This window comes from Rhagoletis pomonella, unplaced genomic scaffold (genome assembly GCF_013731165.1).
Source record: "Rhagoletis pomonella isolate Grant_MI unplaced genomic scaffold, Rhpom_1.0 Rhpom_scaffold_00012, whole genome shotgun sequence".
In the NCBI taxonomy this organism is placed as follows: domain Eukaryota; kingdom Metazoa; phylum Arthropoda; class Insecta; order Diptera; family Tephritidae; genus Rhagoletis; species Rhagoletis pomonella.
In genome coordinates this window covers 14,339,201-14,362,156 of record NW_023458566.1, presented here as the reverse complement: position 1 = coordinate 14,362,156, position 22,956 = coordinate 14,339,201, and the positions used below count along the sequence as shown (strand labels likewise).

The 22,956-nt window shown below is 36.5% G+C and overlaps 3 protein-coding genes across 4 annotated transcripts; all 3 read right to left on the bottom strand.

Moving 5' to 3' along the window:
* Positions 1-2: 2 nt before the first annotated feature.
* On the bottom strand, positions 3-15,331 carry LOC118747905 (vitamin K-dependent gamma-carboxylase). 2 transcript variants are annotated; one of them, XM_036482113.1, is made up of 6 exons: positions 15,056-15,331; positions 2,312-2,582; positions 1,918-2,239; positions 1,507-1,853; positions 396-1,438; positions 3-311 (listed from the first exon to the last, which is right to left on the bottom strand). In XM_036482113.1, exons 2-6 carry the CDS (start codon positions 2,568-2,570, stop codon positions 117-119), a joined length of 2,166 nt encoding a protein of 721 aa, XP_036338006.1. In that variant the 5' UTR covers positions 2,571-2,582; positions 15,056-15,331; the 3' UTR covers positions 3-116. The 2 variants fall into 2 exon arrangements, with proteins under 2 accessions (XP_036338006.1, XP_036338007.1); XM_036482114.1 differs by lacking the exon at positions 15,056-15,331 and adding an exon at positions 12,632-12,649.
* LOC118747906 lies at positions 8,341-10,712 on the bottom strand. The gene has a single exon (XM_036482115.1). It carries the CDS (start codon positions 10,380-10,382, stop codon positions 9,717-9,719), a length of 666 nt encoding a protein of 221 aa, XP_036338008.1. The 5' UTR covers positions 10,383-10,712; the 3' UTR covers positions 8,341-9,716.
* Positions 9,123-9,485, bottom strand: LOC118747596 (parathymosin-like). Its single transcript, XM_036481647.1, has one exon. The coding sequence runs from the start codon at positions 9,483-9,485 to the stop codon at positions 9,123-9,125; it is 363 nt and encodes a 120-aa protein (XP_036337540.1).
* Positions 15,332-22,956: the final 7,625 nt, after the last annotated feature.

Genomic DNA, 22,956 nt, shown 5'->3' with positions numbered 1-22,956 from the left:
TATACAATTTAATAACTTTATTATCCATTTATCACACAATTTTAACATTTTGATCTAAAATGCTTTTTTTTCGGCAAAGCGGTTTTCGAGGCAGTTTATGCTAAAAAAAAAAATCTCTAGTTGCGCTCACGTACTTCCATAGGTATTGGCACGTCGTAAAACAAATACAACACACAATTAGCCATATGCTTAAGGAATTGTTTATAGTTTTTTACGCGACTCTTAAACTCATCCCAAAGTGGCAACAACGGTTTGGGTTCTTTGCTGCTGTAATCATCGATCAGCAACTCATTATCGATCATTGTTTTGTTCTGAGGAAGAAAATAATGCCTATTAGTTGGTTTGAAACTCAACCCACCCCTCCTCCTACTCAACCCACCCCTCCTCCTACTCACCATGAAAGTGTAGAGATATGAAGATGGCTTCTGTCCGATTGTTGTTATATGATGTGTCTCTCCACTTTTCAACACAAAACTCTTGCCAGCCGTTAGAAAGTAAAATTCATCCTCATCGTCACTTTTATAGCGCACGTTTCCCGCCAGAATAGTGAGCGTTACATTTGTCAATTCCGGCGAAATATAATTGTCCAACGTTAGCCCCGGAAAGTCGGCTACGAAAATCACATCAGAGTAATTACTCCAACCCAAAACCTCATTCGTCATAGTCTTCAATTTTGGGCGCATATAATTCAACTCGTTCAGCAGTGGCAGTGTCCACGGGGTATGCCGAAATGGCGACCACTCAGCCTTGAGCAGATCCACACGTGGATCGAAGACGCGCTGTTGAAAGCGTCCGTTCATCGAACACCAAACATCGAAGTAAATCGAAATATTCGTCGAACTCAATGGGCTAGCCTGTGGATCTAGCGCGTAATCTTCACGTATATTGGCCGCAATGCATTTCGCGTACTGGTAAGCCATATCGGCATGTTTTGTCCAGCGGTCATATTCGGTGAAGGCATACGGATCTAAGTAGTGTACATTGCCGTTGTTGTTGTCGACGAGTTTAACGGATGTCAGGACTGTGTCGTAGGTGTGTACCATCATGTTCCAGGAATAGCCGTAGAGTCCTTCAGTCCAATTGTTGTAGCCTTTGGTGATGAAATGCGAATATGGCAGGAAAAGTTGCAGGGCGCAGTAGGCGAGTATTAGCGCAGTACGCGACTTCGCGGCATAGCCACGGCTTTTTATGTGCACCGTCTGGCAATCGTTGCTTTGGGCGCTCGAAATCTGATTCTGGTCACACGCTGGAGCAGCGGACTCTTTCGTGGTTGCTTCGGTTGTCGCGCTCATTTGTTGTGCTGGCAGCTGCTGCGCTTGCGCCTTGGATTTACTTGCTGTTAAAATATGCAGCACAAAGCGCTTAAAAGTAAGTTTGCGAGGCCAGCTAAAGCCAAAGAAGAGCGGCACCTCGGCCAAGCAGACCCAAGGGAACATGCCTAAAATAAAAATTTCGTTTATTCCTTAAAATTGTTTTTTTTTTTTATAAAATATTTGCTTTTTGCACCTATCACAAATAGTCGCGAGTTCATCAAGTGAAAGCTGATCATAAAAGGTGTGGCCAGAAGCCTTGTCGCCTCCCAGGTCATAAAGAAGGCAATGGAGAAGTCGAAAATCGCTGTAAACCAATGTACTATCAACAGATCCGTTAATTCCGCCGACAACAGCGAACGAAATGGTCTGAAGACCCAATGCTGGCTGAGACTCGACATGGCATAGCCAGAAAGCCACTCGGCGGTGAATTTCTTCAAACCGGCATACACGTAGAGCACGAAAAATTGAAACTTTACTAAAAAGTAGTTCCAGTAGGGTACAGTCTCCGGCATATTCGGTTGTAGGTATTTGTCCAATGAACTGTAGCGCAAAAGAATCACTAAAATAAATTTGCCAGTTACTTTTTAAGATACCACCCACTTACCAATACCGATTCGCATCTGTGAATAGAAGTATTGTGCCAACCAAACCAAACAAATAACTGTGATTATTCCATGCCGGTTTGTCGAGCAGAAATATATACCAATATGGCATAATATACACCAGGCAGCTGAGGCGAAAGCGATAGCCCAGCATTATGCCGAGTGCGCCCAACCACATGACCAGATAAATGCAGCCCATCAACGGAAACGAGACGGCGCGCATGTCATTAAAGAGCGGAAAATGACAGTGTTGTGGCTCGCCGAAGCGTAAATCCATTTGGCCGCCGCCACGCTCTTCCGCAATGTCGATGCACATAGCCAGGCCTTCAAAGATAAAGATAAAGAGTTGAAATGTTTAATTTTTTTTTGGATGTGTAGGAAGTTCATAGAACTCACCATATAACATGCGAAAAACTCCGAGCGCTGAGGCATCAACGGGTCGATGTAACCAATTCGTGAAACTGGCATAGGATGTGAAGTTATCGATCTCATAGCCGGTGAAAAATGTAAAAGCTTCGTGGAATTTGCACTTTCCCTTGCAAGTGGCAGCAGTCTTTTTGTTAAGATTGGCATTACCATCGTCAGTTGCTTTGTTTTTTTGAACCGCTGTAGAGTTGGACGAGGTTTCAGCAAGCAACCCATTCTTGGCAGCCATTTTTGTTGAGAACTTTTGATGTGGAAAATGGAATATTTTCTTATTATATTAATTGTTAGAAACTATTTATTTGCTAAATGAAGCTAATATGATAATTTATAAAGCCCTCTATTATCATACCCTGTCGAGATAAAATCCGTTCGTCTAACGGTAGGATCACTACATGAGCTATTTCAATGGATTGGAACCAAAAGTTTGTACGTTTGTTTGGATAAGTAGAAATTTAACCCCTATTACGATATACATTTTATAAGGGAGCACAATAAAATGCTCACAAAGCAGATCCTTGCATGAGGAGGAGCCTGTGCCCAGGCACGTGGCCCTATGATTCTCGACTTTTCAATGGCGTAATCGGATCCCAATCTCCATCCATTGCAGAACAAGAGCTTCCACTGACACGAGAAACTCGCGTCACTCTAGCCCAATTACGGCCTGGATACTGTAGCCGCTTAAACAGCTCCTTATCCACACTCGAACCCGATATCCCCAATCAGTGTTCGGCATGTTGAGACTTTCCCTACGACACCAACCACTTCTTCACATGTCAACTCAATCCCAATCGTCCAACACCTCTCTCTCTCTGGAACAACCCCGCCGAACGATTGATGGATAAACTGACCTAGGCGGGGTTTGGTAGTGCCGCTACAAAAACAACAAAAACATGTAAATTTCATGCCTGGGCGCCAAAATGAGGGGGGGGGGGGGGGGAATCAAGAAAACGACTTTTGGTGAAGGTGGAAAAATAGCGGGGAGAAGAGAATACCCTGAGACAATGCCTGTTTATTTTCCAAATTTTGAGGTTTACTTCACCAGGGTCAATAATGGCTTTACAGGCCGACTTTAGGTCAAGCCTTCAGTGAGTCCATTCATATAATAACCGGTTCTTCATACCAGAATGACTCGAGTTTAACCCAAGTAGAAAAAGCGACTAACGAAAAGAGAAGCTCGAGTGAGTAAATCTTATGCATATATGCGTCTATTGATATGTAGAACAACTTTCAATACTAAGGATCTAAGACCTAAGGATCTTCTTCTTCTTATTTGGCACTACTACTGTTTGTCGGTTGGGGCCGAGACCAAAAAGCTTCTCCAATTGTTTTTCTCCTGTGGGAATTCGCGCCAGTTGGTTATTCCGAGCGCAAACAGGTCCTTCTGCACTTGGTCTTTCCATTGCGTTCGTGTGCACCCTTGCTTTCGTTGTCCACCCAAGGGTGCGGAGTCGAAGGATCTTTTGACCGCAGCGTCGTCATCCATGCGTACAACATGTCCAAGCCAGCCCAATTGCTGTATTTTTATGCGCTTAACTATGTCCATATCGGTAAAAAGTTCATACAGTTCGTCATTCCATCTTCTCCGATACCCGTCGTCCACGAAAACAGGACTGTAGATCTTGCGTAGAATAGTTCGTCCGGGGTCCTTGTTGTTCTTAAGCCGCTTAATTGCTGTTCTCACCTCGTCTTGGTCGAGTTGAGAGACGTGAGCTTCGTCCCTATACATGGGTTCGGGTTCTCCTTCACCCCACCTGTGGATAAATTTGGTTCCTCGTTCTTTGATCAGGGGAAACCCAAGTTGCTTTATGGATGTTTCGATGCTGGTGTCTGGTACTACTGACTACCATATTCCGTGCAGCGGCAAAGTCGATCAGCCTCTTTCCGTTGTCGGAGGTGTTGTCATGAACGCTGAATTTTCGGACTGTTGGACCAAATATGCCTTCTTTGCCCACCCTGGCGTTAAAGTTGCCAAGTACGATTTTAATATCGTGGTGGGGGAAGCGCTCATACGCTACTCCTAGGCACTCATAGAAAAACTCCTTAGTCTCTTCCCTTCCGCCCTTCTCTTGCGTCGGGGCGTGCACTCGAAATAGGCTGATGCTATTAAATTTCGCCTTTATGCGGATGGTGGCGATTCGCTCACTGATGGGCGCGAACGGGGAGAGAAGGTGTCGGAGTCTCCGCCCAACCACAAATCCGCCCCGCTAAAACTGCGAATTACAATTCGCCATTGTCATAAATCCTGCTTAGGTGAGGCCATAAACGTCTGCTCCTATGTACAGGTGCAAGGTACACTCATCTTGGGGAGTCTTACTATATTCTTCTCTTCTCAAGTGCTATCATACGAAATATATCGTCTCTGGGAAGCAATGTTAGCGGAAGATGGGTGCCTAATTTCTCAATAATCGTGCATTATGTGATCTTTACACAGTTAAAGCCATCTCTAGCGAAATTAAGTAGAGTTCGTTTTGCCGCCTGTTCTATAGCTAAGTGTAGAACTACTTCCAGGGTCATGTGCACATTACCACCGTAATGCAAGTACATGCATATAAAAAGTTAAAGCTTTCTGAGTGACTGTTTCACCGTAGCTATGGTAGTTCTTGAATCCAAGCTAATGCTCTCATTGATTGTATTTCAATGGCTGAGTGGAAGATTGATCTACATATTTCGGCAGCCGGCTTGAAAATGCGTTATCACAGAAAATTTTTCAAGAACTTCCTACCTCAGAATTTGATTTGATTCTTTGAAAGAACGCTCTATTTAGACTTCGTTTCAAAAATGCCCTATATCAACATATGTATGTATGTATTTTCAATATGTTATCAGTTGAGATAGGGCGTTGGCGTTTTCGAACCGGCTACCTGGATGGATAGGTCGTTCTTCCTCTCCCCTTAGACGTCGATTTCCGCTTCGATTTTTTTTGATATCGCCCTCTTTAATCTAGCTATGTTGGAATTTCCTCTCCATGCCAGAATTGTGGCAAGTTCGAAGCTACATATGTATGTTTTTTGAGGTTACGTCAAACGATGACGAGTTGGTTTCGTCAATTCAAATTGTATTATATTCGATTCAAAATTTGATTTAGGTTATCGAACTTTTTTCGACTGGCAAAGCTCTAGGATATACCACAGAAGCGGCCGGGGCTATGAATCTATGACATTATTGAAGATAATATCCTTCCCTATACATGAGTGTTGCTGTAAAAAGTAGAACTCTTTCTTGATTTCTCATGGAAACAATCTAGAGACCACTAAAGAGCTGCGGAATGTGTTCCGTTGGGATGGGTTTGGGTCGCAGGAATATTAAAAAAAAACTCTTCCACATCGCCTGCTTAGAATAAAAAGTTGCCAAGCTCATTTTTTTTTTATGTTTATCTTTAAACAAAGCAAAACGACAAACGAATTAAGATGCATTTTTTATTTCTCTTCCTTGACTTATCAAAATATGGATTCTCACAAAAACGTTTCACTCTAAGCTAACGGTATTTAATTTTTGTTTAATCATTAAAACCAACTTTTTTATATTTTTCTGAATTTATTTAAAAATTCGACATAAATACATGCATGCATATTGTATACTAAATACACTTTGAATAAATAACTACCATTATTTTTTTTGTAAATTTTTTATTTTTTTTTTGTTTTACTAAAAAATGAACTTCATTGCAGAATTGCGAATACATATTTGGGACTATAAAAAGTCTACTTTTACAAAACATTCGCTTCTTTCCCAGAGCCAACTGCTGCATACATCTACATACATATGTACGTGTGTATACCCAGCCAGCAAAAAATCCCTAAAAGGAATCAGAAAAGTGGATGAAATGCGGATTTTTTTCAATTACCGATTCCCTTTTCGGATACTTTGACGATCCGTTTTTCCACTAAAGTGTGCGGCCGTCTAGAAAAATACCGAATGTTCGGATGTTTTTTCTGAAAATTTTCTGATTGAATTTTTTGTTGAATACGCTTTCCTTCTGCACTACACAGATGCTTTTTCATAGTTCGGAAAAAAGAAAACCAAAAAAAAAAAGAACGAAACATTTTATTGCGTCTGACGGCATTCGAACCCCGAACTTCCTGGAAGCTAACAAATAGTAGCATACACTTAACTAGAAGCGAATTTTTCAAATGTTCGGTTAGGAAAAATTTATGAAAATTTCAAACGTTTTCCCTACGTTTCCGGATACTACAAATGTATAAAACCGCACACTCGGCAAAACGTTCGTTTCTCTGCTGGCTGGGTACATATGTAAGTATGTATTTACGCAGTATATTTGCGTGAACACTTCAGTTCTTGCTATAGTGCAATTGCATGAGTACATATCTCGAGCCTTAACCGCAAAAATAACGTAAGTGACATTTTTTTCAAAATTTTTATTTTGATCCAGAAATGCATCTAGATGCTCTAGGAATGTTTTTACATCAAAAAGAAAATTTTGAAAAAAATATCGCTTACCTTATTTTGGCTGTTAGGGCTCGATATGTATCTGTGGCATTTTGATGAAACAACCTAAGTGACTTTAGAACTACAAAAGAATTTTGAATTAAAAATGAAGTTTGCCTTTAAATGCCGTTTCCTCAAGTAGGGTTTAAAATTTATCTGCCCTTCAAGTACATTTTTTTTAGAAACAAAATTTGTATTTAAAGCGCTGATAATTTTTAAAACCTACTTGACGGCCTTAAAAAGTTTCATATTTTTTATAAACTTCTATTAAAAGGGCTTCTTAAACTACACTTATGCCTAGTTAATCGTTAAAATATTGTTTGGGAACTCAAATAATTATTGGTTTAAAGCGAAAGTGGCCTAACTCCAGATTAGTTGTTTTATCGAAATGCCACAGATATCTGTTGTACCAGCACACATATAATTAAATAGTTCACGCTATTCCACGCTCCATTTGCTGTTGCACACATTTTGTTAAAATGATATAAAATACCGACAATTTGCATTTTATTTTTGGGAAAAAATCGCAATGCATTCCGAAATGGAAGCATTTATGCAAAAAATTGCGGTGCTCATTGATTTTTTATTATTGTTGTTTTACATATGTGTATGTACATACATTAATTTCATATCATGATTTCAAAATTTTCTAAAATTTCTTCGACAAGCTTTGAGAAATGCATCAAAAAACTACAAGTACAATTTTTCATATTTAATGTACATATGTGTGTAGTATGTGTATGTATGTTTGTAGGTAAATACTAGGTATGTATGACCATTTAGCAATTAATCGTTTTTGTTTTTGTTTTGTTTTTTTTTGTTAATACTTTTTTATTAAAGTTTTTGTTTGGTTTGCTTGAAATTGAATAAGTTGTATGTAAGTACGTGGTAGGTATGCATTTACTTGCAATATTTTGAAGTTCCACATGTAAGTAAACACTTTGCATATATTTGCATTTTTCACATTTGCACTTAAGCACTTTTGCTCTATTTGTTGTTTTTGCTATAAAACTGCTTTCCTTGCTGCTAAGTTTTGAAAATTTTGCACCGCTAAAAAATGTAGCAATGCCCATTTAAATGGTAGTTTACTGTGTGTTTGAATAAGTATTTAAGTACATAAGTGTATATTTTTAGAATTAAAGTTTTAATATATATAAAAAATTTATATTTATTTAATAGGGGGGAAATTGTTTAAAATCGATTTGCGTTCGGAAAAGTAAAAAAGTTAAGTAACAAATGCTCGCAGATAACGGTATGATAAAAATTTTTTTTGTTAAAAAGTTGAGAATGTTAAAATTTACATTAATTTCAAAATTTATTTTTTTTTTTTAACTTTCAATTCATAGACTAAAATATATTCCTCATTTGACAAAAAAAAAACACAAATTTAACAAAATTCAGCAAGAAATATTGAGAGAATTTTTAAACGGTTACTTACTATTACAAAAAAGACTACAAATTAAATTAAAATAAACAATCAAATATTGGTACTACATATGCTTCTTTGGAATGTGTTACAGTTGCGCTAATCGTACATAGTAAATATTTTTGTCGGTTTGCTTTTTTTTTTGCTTCACCTGTGTGTAGATTATTAAATGTTAAGGGAATATTACTTTCAATTAGATACTTAATTTTTGTTTAGATATTTTTCGTCGTTTCTCTTTTACGGTATCGTTTGGTTACGTACGTTTCTTAAATGTTTTAAATATATATGCGTTTTTTTTTTTGGGGTTTGCTTGTTAAGTGTGTAAGTACGACAAATATTCATTTTAAATTACTAGATAATTCATTCTTCATTCAATTGTTTTGCATAATTATTTGCTTTTGCATCAAGACTTTTTTTTATATGTTTGTATGTAAATCGTCATACATATTTAAATTTTGTTTTTCAATTTCAATTCTAAAATACTTGAAATGCATTTTAAAGTTGTCTTCAAATGGTTTATCGGCATTTTCATGCACTAAAAACTCTATTTATTTTTCATTAAATGGAATTGGATCGATACAATTTGCACGATTCACTTTAATAAAAGACAGACATCAAAGTGTCTGAAAGATTTAGAAATCAAAATTTCAAGCAATGCCGGTGTTCGTGGCACAGCTTAATTCGCGTTGGAAAATATAAAAATTTTCATTAAATATTTTTTCTCCTCAAAACCGTACACATTTTTTTCGTTTTCATTTTTCTTCTGTACGCCGCCATTTAATCGCCACCTCTTACGTTTCATACCCCCCTTGCCATTTAAATACGCTATCGCTACCCCCACCCACTCATACAACCCCCTGCGGAAAAGCGAAGGACTTGTCTCTATCGTACACACGTTCCTTACGCTCGCTAATCGCCGGCTGCCTTGCTAACAGCTGTCATCTCGCTTGCGTTCACATTCGATTCGACTTCCTCGTCTTCTGCTTCTTCTTCTTCTTCTTCCTCCTCTTCTTCGTCCTCGTACTCTTCCCCATCGGCATCCGTTTCATCATTCGTTTCATTTTCCGGCACCGCTGCTGCTACTGCTACTGCTACTGCTGCTTTTTCTTCTTCCTTTTCATTCCCGGTTTCTGTTTTTTCATTTATTGCCCGTATTTCCTCTGCTTCCACTTGCTTACCAACCGAATTATTTTCCTTTTTGTTCAACACCTGCTCTCCTCTCGCCTCAGCAGCTGCGCCCCCTGCCGTCGTCGAATGCTTATCGTGTGTCATTGTCGCTGCCGCTGCCGCTGCTCCCGCAGTCGCAGTCGCAGTTGTGGTTGCTGTTGCTATTGCTTTCTCAGCCGGCTTGCGTTCGCGTTGTTGCCTCGGCTCCGGTTGCCGTTCGTCATCGCCCTCCTCATTCTCATCTCCGTCCTCCTTTGTTCTTTTCCGCTTCTTCTTCTTATTATTTATACGCCTGCGATTAGCGCCGTCATCCACCCGCCCTTCAATGGCTTTGCCTTATATACGGTTCTGATTCAACTGCGAACGTGGTGTGAATGGGCTGACCATAACACCGCTGGGCCAAATATTTTCGTTGAACAACTCATTGAAACGATAATCCGGTATGGATATCTTGAATTTGCAATACGACAATTGCGACAAATTCGCATCGTTCTTAACCAGCTTAGTGCACTTGACCAGGTTCTTGTTGATCTTCAACTCCTCGGCCAAGTGCTCGATGATGTCGTCCTCGCTGGTGGAGGTGGCAAATTTGCCCACCTGCACCCAACGCCCATAGTCGCAGACAACTTGCAGACGATCGGAATTGCAGTTGTTGCCAACCACGATAAGGTTGTTGGTTTGCTTCTTCGGGTCGACGTTGTTCGCGTTGCCGAATTGGAAATACTGCTGATACATACGTGTCGAAATCTGATTCACACCATTGTAGACTTTATTCAGTTTTTCCTCCATGGTCTGCAGCTTGGCGGCCAGCGCCTTGGGCGATTGATTTTTACATTCTTCGCAATTGAATGAAATCAACGGATTCTTCTGGATCGCATCGTAGACTGCGTCATCGATGTTCACACAGGCCCGGTGAAACTTTTTCATGCAATCATCCGAATTGCAAATGACAATGCCCTCCTTGGTAATCGATTTTTTGCACTTTGGACAATTTTCGGCCATTTTGTGATTAAACGATTTGACGAGGTGCTGATGCGATTTGTAACTGTATGTTTTATTTAGTAGCTGGTGCTGCCAACACTTTACGCCACTTTTGTCGGTATAACAAGAGAAGTGTGAAAAAAATCCACCAGAACCCACAAAAGGCTGAAACTGAATTAAGCGAACCAACCCGTGCTGAACCCGTACACTGAACAACCGAATGGAATGAGGTGTAGTGGAGAAGAAAATTTGCTGAAGTACGTGAGAAGTTGTGTGTGTGCCGCTTTCGCCCAAGCCGGTGACTGATCCGTACGCTCTGAGTGCTGCTGTTCAACTGTTCGCTGCTGTTTCGAGAAAGCAGTTAGTTTTGCTCCCTGTCGACTTTTCGGCTACCTTTCTTTCCTGTATATACATATGTATGTATGTATGTATATGTAGTATTCGGCACTAAATTTTGTATTTGTAGACACGCACACCTATGAGAAGTTTCTTCCACAATACTCGCGCCCCTCTCTTTGTGGTGGCTGGTTTGTCGCTAATGTCGCTTCAACGTCATCGGTATTCGCTTCACACACGGCTCATGTATTGTGTATTGTAAGTGCGCAACCCCTGTTTGCGATGAGCAATTCAACCCTCAACCCCTATTGGCACTGGCGCTCTTTGTGTAATCCACACTCAGTTGTGCGCACTGTGTTGGTTAGTAACCGTATTCTTCAGCAGTTCTATGACCCTTGTGGTAGTTTGATTTCCTGTTTTATTCGGTTACTTTAGCTGCGGCGAAGTTGATTTGGGTTTGGTAATCGTTCCACAAGCGCCAGTGTTGGGTAATGCCAAATACGATGTGGAAACGAAGATTGTTCTTATTGGATTTTTTTTAATAGCGGGTTTCAAGTCCTTCATCAATGACGCGTTTTTACTTTCGACTTACCAAAAATCGATTAATCAAATATTACATAGTTTTTGTGTAGTAACTAAATAAATTGTAGGCGTATTCCAAGGGGAATTAATATAATGATACAAAACAAAAATTTACATGTATTTTATTTTTGCTTTGGCGGCATAAACTGTCAAAACCTGTAAGAGTGTGTGTGGAAATTCAAACAAAATTTTTCAATTTTACATTCGAAGCGGTGAGGCGAAACGCATAAACAAAATCAACTGATATAGTAACACCACCTTATATAAATTCGCCTTGGGGTATTCCAAGGCATATCAAACTGGTACATAGTAGCATTAGAGCAAAAACAAAATTTACGTATATTTTGTTGTTGACAGTTTTGAGACTACATAATTTGAAAAAAAAAATCCAAACAAATATTTTATTTTTCGCTTATTTTTTATAAAAATAATAATTTATTATTCGCAATTTTTTTTTAAATATGGTTAATTCTGCGACAAAAACCCCAAAAAGTCAGAGTTCCAAACCTTGTGGAAAATTAAAGAAATTTCTGAAAAATTTCATTCAAATATTGCACTTTTTATTTACGCTCTCTAGAAAAAAGTTGAGTATGCAGTTTTTCAGCCCATTCACTTTTAGTATAATAAAGTGCAAATATGAGGAAGCTAGGAGCTTTTTTTGCTGAAGGCGGCGCACATTTTTTCCATATAAACAAATTATCAAACATTATTTGGAGACAAGTAATTTTTAAGCAAAAAACAAAACCGACTTCAATTCTCATAGATATATATATATATATATATATATATATATATATATATTTCATGATCCAATGATCGGATCTAAACCAGATTAGTATGGGACCACCTCTGAGACACTGCCTTTCCGATTGCAGAAAGAATTATCGAAATCGGTTGACGAGGTCCAAAGTTATGCGGTAACATACATAAAAAAAAATATTCTGACGAACTGATAACCTCCTCCTTTTTTGGAAGTCGTTTAAAAATGAGACACCATCAACAAAAAAAAATTGCTAAAAATCAATGGTAAGTCCTAGTTACCTCAAACTTGCACTTTGTTATACCAAAATTGAATGGGCTAAAAAAACTGCATACTCAACTTTTTTCTAGAGAGCGCAAATAAAAAGTGCAATATTTGAATGAAATTTTGCAGAATTTTCTTTAATTTTGCACAAGGTTTGGAACTTTGATTTTTTGGGTTTTTGTTGTAGTATTAACCATATTTTTATAAAAAAATTAGCGAAAAATAAAATACTTAAAAAAATAGTTGCCGGTATTGTAAAAAATTCGCTGTACCTAAACTTTATTGACTGACTGTACATACTCCACACGAACCCAAAATACGTACCTACCTATATTTTTCAGCCAGATAAACCTCTAGCTATAGATGCCGATTTGCGATATGTCGTGTTGTGGAAGATGCAAGATGTGTTGAGTATAATGCAAGTAAAAGATTTTGAAGGTCCAAAGCTAATCATAGCCGAGTTAAGACAAGAGAAAAACAAAAAAAAAAAACACTTGAAATAGAATAAATTCGGAATTGTGAGTTGGTTTATGAGGGCCACTGATGACTTGGAACAAGCCACTCCTTTAACACGATATCACTGCACTGTATTCGGGACCCTCCACGTAAGAAAGTCTTGTTTAATAAACTCACCCGAATGGAACAAGGACTATGTTTTACGAATATGCACACCGCTGCCTGTGTAGGTAAAGGACAACAACAGCTGCCATCAGACAGTGTGGCTGGGCAGGAAAAGCACCATCTTGTTTCCAGATTCACTTTCACCAAAGAACAAATCTCCACAATCTGCATAAATATGAAGTTTAATATCAGCAGTTGAACGGCGACGCCCAAGTGTTTTTTGGTAAAAGAGCGCTCTTCGGGTTCACAACAAAGCCCAAAAAGAAGCTAATATGTACCCAGGCGGACTTTTTTTTAATTTTTTCTGACGTCGTCGTTAAGTTTATGGAATGAATATATGGGCAAAAAATCACACGCAACAAATTTGAATACGTTTCCGCACACATTGTACTTACATATGTACATAGACAGAAGAAGTATACTGAAACGATGGCGTGAATTATTCATTCAGGTCTATATCGGCAATTGCCTAGTGGTATACCGGTAGCGTATATGATATCATATACATTCCCCATTCACCTTTTAATTTGAATTCATGTGCCCACCCAAAACAAAACAAACCAAAGTTCCCGAAACCTTAACGAAAAATTTAGGAGTATCTCGTTTCTTTAACGATTCTTTAACGAATCTTCAAAGAAAATTATATAAAGTGGTTGACACGAACTCGTAAAGAAATTTCTGTACGAAAAATAAAGAAAATTCTGAAAAAATTCTGCAAGAAATTCTTCACATAGCAGCATTATTTTCATTGCTTTGACGATTTTCATTCCGAAATTTCGTGTCGAAGTGGGCACAGTTTATTTCATTTTAGAAAATTCGACAAAAAATCGGATGAGATCTTAACGTATCTTTTCTCTACAATTCAGAATGAAAAAAATCGTTTGCAGGGACAAGACATGGAGAAAACTTCGTGTTTGTGACAGAGTTCCCGGTCGTACTTTCTGTATAGGAAGAATGTGATTTCGTGTTGCATATATGTAAGTCCTACTGGGTATGTATTCCCGAAAGCTCCACAGAATTGAGAGAGAAGTGGAAAACAAGGCGTTCAAACCTTAATCACTCGAAAGCAATAGCGGATGTTGAGTTGATTTCACCTCGTCACCATACAACTGCTGCTACAGTAGAGGCCTGAGCTGATGTTAAACCTTACCGCATAGCTTGCGATCAGACAAGGACCAGTTGGAACTCCCAATAGCAACAAAAGGTATCAATTTTTCACTTTCAAAAGCTCTCTAGACTGCCCTCGGTCTATCCGTGTTCAGAATAACCTAGCCATCTCTCGATTTAAGGATTTTGCGCAGCGTTTTCTGAGCTGACTAAAAACTCATCTTTTCAGGAGAAGAATGTGGTGTGTGATGCCAATGAAGCCTTTACCCTCTCCTTAGCTGACGGGTTAATAGCCCACAGCAGGCGGTGAAAAAATTTACATAGAAAGACATATTTAAAACTAAATGGAAATCAGAAACGGCTATATGTATTTATGTGGATTTATGTATTTAGACACTTCAAACTTATAAAAGTTTTCGAAGAAGATCAAATGTTCAAAAAGCTGTTTGAAATCACATGGTAAGTATTCCGAAACTAAAGGTATTCATTCTTGAGGCGAAATTTACCTCTCAGATGCCCTGATTGGAGCAAATTTTACATGCCTTTAAGCCTTCAAAGAAGAACGAACCGAAAGGATTAAATTGGTCTCTTCATAGGACATGGATCCATATAAGAACAGCTGACTTGCCACATTCTTTAAATCGGTCAAAGTTGCTTAGGGAATTAACTTTTTACTTATTTAAAGGTAATTATGGGCATTTATTTCATACAGCACCCATCATTTTTTTTTGAATTGATAAGTTTTTCAGCAATCATGAATTGACATCAGAAATTTCGAACACATTTTTTTTAGTATTTACCGCGATATGCTTTAATAAATTAAATAACTTGAATATATATATATATATAAATATCGTTCTGTTACAATCTATAAATACTTCGAAGGAAGCAGAAATTTTCTAATCTAATTTATTTTCCCCCTTAATCAGAAATTGGCAGAACTTCAAAAGCACAGCGTTTTGTTTACAGCAAGTAGACAGTGGTTTGTGTGTGTGTGTGGCACGTGCCACAATTTGTCACTTACCTGCCAATCAAAAGTACTTGTCACCGAAATTAGGCTATTTTTAGCAAATATTTGCAGAATATGCTAATTTTAGTAGCAGAACCAAAGAAAAAAAAAATACTTAATGTTGTACATATATAAATTTTCAAATCCAGCACCGAGAGCAACAGAATTTTCGTGAACACTACAAAAAAAAAAATAGTGCAGCAAATTTCGTAGCTATCCTTCTGGTTGTTTTGTTTTTTTTTTTTGCTTTACAACGAGTCAGCGAGATAAGGAAATACTCCCGCACTAACGATAAACACAACTGAAGATGAACTATACAAACGAGCTGTATTTATACATGTAACCAGCATGGAATCTGCGAGTGTGTGTGTGTGTGTGTACATACATTCATCTACACATCGGCACGAGAAAGCTTATGCCTTTCATGCCTGAGTTGTGAAGTGAAGTGAAGGTGTTTTAGTTGCTCCTCTTACTGGTTACAGCATCTTCGTTAAGTTGTTTTCGTTTTATTGCCACTTCATAATTTATGAAAATAAGTATATGCATAACTTCATACATATACATACATACATACGTAAAGGCAGTGAAGCTGATGCGAAAGGACAATTGCGCATGTGCTTGTTATACACACTTGCCTGCATTGAAGCAGGTACGTTTGTTGATGATTGCTCATACACACACACACACACGTATCTGTGTGATTGCGTTGCTGGTGTTATTATGGTACTGATGTGAAACCAAAAATAAACAAAGAAAAACAGTAAATCTTGTTTAGATTGCGTATACGCCATGGCTGTTCCTAAATGCTCAGCTGATTTGCTTTACAAAATGTATATCAACAGCACCTTTACTCTCTATGTAGATATATTTCTTCTAAATAGTGAAATGTTTACCTTAATTGCGTTGTGGTAAGATGCTGTTCTGCAGCTCTTTAAGTTATGCGTGAGCCACATAGGTTAATTGGTAAGAGGCGCTTCAAAATTTGTTGCGCTCGCCATGTATTTTTTCAGTTTCTTTCGTACCTTCTATCTGGCGTGCTTGTTGTGAAAGCGATAAATTTATATTAGGTAAACTGGTATACTGGGCGCCATGGTGACATTGTTTACGCACTGAGATTTGTCACATACAGTGTACATACATATGTATGTACTACATGTACATTAGGGTGACGCGCCAAAAAAAGTTGAATTTTTTCCATCGGCATTATACAATTTATTATATTTTAAGACTTCGGCCAAAAAATTTCGGAAAAATATTAAGATTTACGCAAGTTGGACCGATTTGAAAATACATTCAAAAATTTCATTATTTTAAGTCCGGTAATAAAATGTTTAAGCATTTTTATGCAGAAGCGCTTTCATCATCCGAGTTGATTCTTTTGGAAGAAATTGTTTTAAAAGCTGCTTTTATTAATAAAAAAACAAGATTTTTGAAGGTATTTTCATAACGGCCCAACTTACGAAAATCTTAATATAATTTCAAAATATTTTGTCGGAAGTGTTAATAAGCATATAATAAGTTTCATAGTTCCAATGGAAAAGGAGTACAAACGCACCCTAATGTACGTGAACATGAACTAACTAATGCCGAATTTCCACTTGGCATTGAAATAACAAAAAATGTATGCCATTTAAAAAATTCCATGCGGAAATGAACTTAATGACTATATTTTTAATGTTATGACACGACTATTTTTTTATGCCCGACTTTGTCATTTGTCATTTTTTCCTTTTAATGCCTAGTGGAAATCCAACATAAGGTAGAATATTTTTTATGAATTTTGTTAGCTTTTGGGGCAAAAATAATTCTTTTTTGTAACTTTTTTTCTAAATTTTTTTTAAATTTTTTTTTTAATTTCTAAACTTTTTAATATTTTTTTATATTCTTCTTATTATTATATTAAACGAGCAATTCTTGTATATATACAATATCTATAGGGTTCTCGGAAACGACTCTAATGATTTTGATGAAATTTTGTACACAGATAATGTTTTGGAATAGGTATTATCTCCGAGAAGACTCGTACAAGGTTGGTACCTATTCGAAATTAGTTAAAAATTAATTAAAACATCATAATATCGGTATCAAAGGGAAGGTATTTTAAAGATCCCTAATTCAAAAATATTTTTAATAGGGTTGCCACCTATTTTTAATGGCATATTTATTTGATTTTTTGTTTAGAAAAAAGGTAAAATATTACTATTCATGGGTACCAAGAGAAGGTTCTTAAACAATGCTTTCCCTATACACACAATGTTATGTCTTAGGATAATAGTGTAAGGTTGCCACTTATTTTCGATTCTACACAATTTATCTAAAACATCGCAATATGGATATCAAATGAAAGGTATTGTTGAGAACTTTGGTCAGAAGATATTTTCCATCAGGGTTGCCACGCTTCCTTGTAATACAAATTTTTAGTTTGTTAATTTTAGTCAAATTTTTTTTTATATATACATACATAGTACACATGCGCTCAAGATATGTACCATTCATTCTAGCGTATTTCGGAATAGGGTTGCCACCTAAATTTTAGGGTAAGGAATTTAGAGAAATGCATCTAGAGCATTTCTGCATCAAAAAGAAAATTTTGAAAAAATATGTCACTTATGTCTTTTTGGCGTATACGGCTCAATATAGAGGTTTGCCACTTTTTTCAGAAGTTAAAACCACTTAATTATTTAGTTAAATAAAGTATTACTACAATGCGGGTGTCAAAAGAAAAGGGTTGCCTTTTGTTCAAATAGTTAAATTCAAATTAATTTACAACTTTATTTTTAATATGGGTATTAAACAAGAGGCGTTTGAGAAAGCTTTATTCCGAAAATATTTTTGAATAAGGTTGCCACCTGGTAGGAAATTCTTAATTAGTAAGTTCGTTTTTAATATTGGTATTAAACGAGAACGGTTTAAAAAACTTTATTTAAAAAAAGATTTTTTAGGAGGGATGCCACCTGTTTAGAAATTCAAAACCAAATGAATTAGCAAATTAAACGAAAGCGAGATCGGTTTAGTAAATAAGCTTTATTTCGAAAACAATTTTAAACAGGTTTGCCATAAGCTTAAATGTTCAGAAATTTGACATAGAGGCTTACATATTTCCACTAAATAATTTGTTCAGAATTTTATATCAGAGTTGCCACATTTCCAAAATTTATGTTAATCAACTTTTTCCATCAAAATGCACAGCATAATTCTACAGCATTCGGTATAACAGATGGAGGCGCAGCTGTAAATGCTGATACAACTAAATAAATGCAGTGGTGCGTAGGTGTATAGATACGTATACTCTTCGGATGAGATGTGAATTTAAAGTAAACAACATTAGCATGAAGCGGTCGCAGGTTATTTTTAGAAACAATTTTGAATTTCTGATCATCCCTCCCAACTATAGACGATTTACCTTTACCTTTGTACACACGCTGGTATATATTACACTTGCACATACATACATACACACGTGTATTATAAAATCCTCGCTAACGAATTTAAGTTATTTTTTTATTTTTATGCACGTACATACGAACAAATACAAATATTTTGCGACATTCAAGGACTATGGTCGCTAAATAAAACTTTATAAAGTTTCATTCGATGGACGGAAAATGGTTTACGTGACTGTTGAATTTTCAAGAATTAAGTTTACCTGCATAGCATATTCGTAAGGCGGATGTTTTTATACCTGACCATTCCCAGTTACATGGTTATATTGATGTATGTATGTATACTTGCAAACCCTACAGGAAAATTTTCAACAAGCGAGTACATTTTCTGGAACAGAAGTAGAGAAACAGAGAATCATTGCTGTCAACAGATGCTAGTACTTTACACTGAGTAAGCAACTGGCCAGCAATCTCCCTTCTCATCGTTCAGAAATCACACTCTATACATTACTATGACGCTTATAGTCTATAAGGAGGGCCTTTGGAGTAATGGAAAGAATGATTCTATGGAAAATTTACGGGTCTTTGCGCTTTGACGATGACGAATACCGCAGACCATATACGTAGATAAATTTCTGCGGTTTCAAATGCCAATGGACACCAAAGCTCAAAACCTTAAAGTATTCAATGCGGAATTCGCTATTTCATTAAGGTAGAGGAAGGCCTTCCCTGCGATGGTGAGACCAAGTGGAACAGGACAGTCGGCACAGCTAAACGACTGGCATACGTTAGAGAACGCAGAAGAAGACACACCTTGGAACATGCCTAAGTTAAATGCGTTATTTTGATTTCGATACGAGTCCTTGCAAGGTAATTAAATATGTATGTATGTATGTATGTGTTAAGCTCAATTGTCGCCTAGTTTATAAATATTTACAACGATGGTAAATAATGCACAAACGAACAGGTGTAGGAGTATTACACATGACAAAATTTTTCCATAGGAGATGCTTGTTTACATGCGAATTAATTAGTTCTGACAAGTTGAACTTGTTAAACTGAGATGTATGTACAACAACAAAAATTTCGCCGTACACCACGCAAATCTAAAGCACTGGTGGGCACACTAACACTATCATTTGCTTCGTATGGGATGTTGCATCGCAGTTTTATTGCTTTGATTTACTTTGCCGAGGGGTCGCCTTTTTACTTTTCCTCATATTAGGGACTTTAGGGAGATAATAACTGATACTAGTACCAATATAATACGAGGCTTGAGGTCAATGAACTTTGGAACATAAAAAATTGTCTCCTCGACAAGAGCTTCGATACCCTCTACTTTAAAATCCGACGCCAAATGGCGAAAATATGGCGTAAAAAAGGTGACTCCGGCATTCGGCAAAAAAAAAATTATAACTGAAAGAAAACATGTTAGTCCGCGTTTGGATTGTTTGTTGCTAAACAAGAGTTTCAAATTATGGCCCAAAGTTACATATATGTATATGTAAACTTTCCATATACATACTTCTTTAGAAGCCAAGATGGCCACCCAACGACGTCAGATCCGAAGATCTGTCTAAAATGCTCATCCCCATACAATTTGTATGAGGCATATCAGAATAACGCGCCGATAGCGCAGAGCAAATGGATTTTTACTTTTGACAGCAGGCCGCTACGCCTTGAAGTTGGATGCTGAAGACAGAAACAGAAACAAAGAAATAGTACAAAAAAAGAAAGAGAAAACGAGAACAAAAACGAGAGGAAATGCGAAAATGTTCAAAGTTTAATGTGTTTACTGGGTGCAGCCTCGCTGCCACTCGTTGTCGTTGCAAAACGCTACGCTTAGCGCTCCAATTTAGGGATTAAGCTGTAAGAGAGATTGAATCAGCAAATACGGGTATTTTAAAAAATTACTCCCATTTCGACAGTTCTCTCTTAGGGACACAAAACGACCATACGAACAATTTTTTATAGTTTCCTTTTTGGTTGTTGTTGTTTCCGACAGGGTGTCGTCCGTGATCCCTTCAGTGTCACTGAAGATGGCACTACGCCGAAACCGGTTTGTCGTCAAACCAAATTTGACAAGGGATGACTAAAATTCGTTCCAAATACATAAATTCTGTATAGCTTTTGACATCATAGTCGACTACAAAGAGACCTTAAATTCACTTCTACCTTAGTTACTTTTTAATAGGCTATTGGTAGAACTCTTGTATAAAATTGACTACCCCGCTATTTGGTTAGTCGCATAATCGATTAGCAACTTTCTTGTCGGTTGATGGTCAACCAGCAGGTATTAACCATTGAATTTGGACTAACCGCTCACTATCGGTTGTCAGTCTAATTGACCAGCCGAAATTTTCCGTTGTTAATAATAAAATTAGTTCAAAAACGCAGTTGAGTCTTGTCAATAAGCATAAGTTTTCAAGAAAAAAAAAATTAAAAAACATGTTTATCGAAAAAAACACAACTTGTAGAAAAATCGAAAGCAAAGGGTTAGTTGAAAAAGTTTAAAGGAAACGGTTAGTCGATTAAATGAAGTCGGCTATTTTTTGACTAGTCGATTGCAAAGAGTTCTAGCTCTTTGACACATCCGATATCGAAATATCAAATCAATTGAATTCAAACTCGTTTTGTTTTTATGTTTTTTTTTTGTAGATTTATTTATTTATTTAAATATTCATGTATTTGGGTGCAATTAATCATTAAATTAATTAATATTATTATCGTTTATATATAAGTATTCATATTCATATGTGTACATATGTACTTTCATACACAGGGCATGCATTTTATATCCTTTTTATCCATTTGAAATTTTGTGGAATCGTTCTCAGTATCATTTATGTACTATAATTCATGAGTTTTTTTTTTTATTTATTTTTGCCTTGGAATTTTGACGATTTATTATTACATATTACTATTATTATTATTATATAGTTTTGTTCTTTACTGCTGCTACTAATTATACCCTTTACAACATGTTTTAATTTAATTTCGATTTTTGTTATAAGTATTTGTTTTGAGAAAAACTTTGCGTCTGCCGTTAATCAGTTGTCGTTCAATCATTTCTGCTACAACTTCATTTCATTAGGATTTATGTAGTTGAATTGGTTTTAGTCGTGATTTTTTTTTTTTTTTGCTCATGCGGAAAGTAAAAAACTTGCCTACAACTGCATACTTTTGCAGTCTAAACTGGAAGAAATGAAGCAGAAGCCTGAAGAAATTAATTTCGTGATTGGGAAGTTGCTGAAAGCTCTTTTAAAATGTAGTAGGATACGAAAAAGCTTTTCAGCTCAGGATTAGTTCAAGTCCAGGATGATTGTTGTTAAGTACGAGCATTACTTGAATAGTTACATAATTATGTAACTAAAATTACTAACATTTATATATTTAAATATTATTTCAAAAATTCTAGTGCCACATCTATGAAATTCATCTACATAAATATTTATGCGAGATATACTTGAAAGTATGTACCTACACTGAATACAAAAAACCTTCGCACAAAACACAGCGGCTGGCTACACTGGCCAAGCTAGCTACCTACGATCTCAAATAATGTCGTTAAAGCAGATTCGGGAATATTTGCAAATTGAATGAATGGACTTTGGCATACGAGTGCATATTAAGTGAAAAAAGGTTTCGAATTATTTTTCGACTTCAAAGCCCAAAGAATGACGGCCTTCAAATATATGTATGTATGTGTGTTCATGTGATTAACCCGTCTACATACATACTTACATACATATGTATATGTATTTTGTTTCACATAATAATTTATTAAACTTTTTTTCTAAATAGGATCGTCATGAATCATTTGGAAATGTTTATTTGGTACAAGTTTAATTCCCTCAAATATATGTATATAGAATTTCCCTAAAGGTCGAACTTCAATTCAATTACATACATATATATACATATATATATATAAACAAATATCTATTAATTAGCATACAATCTACATACATATACATACATATTCGCATATTTTTATAGAGGCAGTAAAGAACAAAAAAAAAAAAAAAGATTTTTAAAGGCCGACGCAAATATGATGCTGACTTTCCTTGTGCCACATTTTAAGATGATTTTTGAATTCTTGTCAAACATGTCAAAATTTTAACAGTTTGATTAAATTTTTCATGACAGAACATAATAATTTAAAAGGTGCAAAATTAAGTAGGATTTTTGCATTGTAGTTTTGTAATAATGTCAGTTTTGTCAATACTCGTCAAAATTTTGACACTGCTGTACAGTTTTTGTTGAAAAATTACATTAATTATAAAATTCATCCACTATAGTACTTACTTGCGATGTGCTACAATTATGTCAAATTTATACATAGAAAGTATGTCAAAATTGTGGAAGCATGCCAAAGTTTGACAAACTGATTTCAAAGGATTTAGCCAAAATATCGCATTCAAAATAGTACTAAGTACATAGAAAAGTGCATAACTTTTTCAAATTAAGAAAGAATGTCGACCTCGTCAAAACATGTCAAAATTTTGACAGTATCGCGTAAAATTTTTTTGT

Excerpts from the sequence above, each read along its gene's own strand:
- LOC118747905 (XM_036482113.1), bottom strand. The coding sequence starts at position 2,570 with ATGGCTGCCAAGAATGGGTTGCTTGCTGAAACCTCGTCCAACTCTACA. Across the intron at positions 1,854-1,917 it reads ACAGATGCGAATCGGTATTG|TTCATTGGACAAATACCTAC; the intron begins GTAAGTGGGTGG and ends TTTGCGCTACAG. Across the intron at positions 312-395 it reads CATATCTCTACACTTTCATG|AACAAAACAATGATCGATAA; the intron begins GTGAGTAGGAGG and ends TTTCTTCCTCAG.
- LOC118747596 (XM_036481647.1), bottom strand. The coding sequence starts at position 9,485 with ATGACACACGATAAGCATTCGACGACGGCAGGGGGCGCAGCTGCTGAG.
- LOC118747906 (XM_036482115.1), bottom strand. The coding sequence starts at position 10,382 with ATGGCCGAAAATTGTCCAAAGTGCAAAAAATCGATTACCAAGGAGGGC.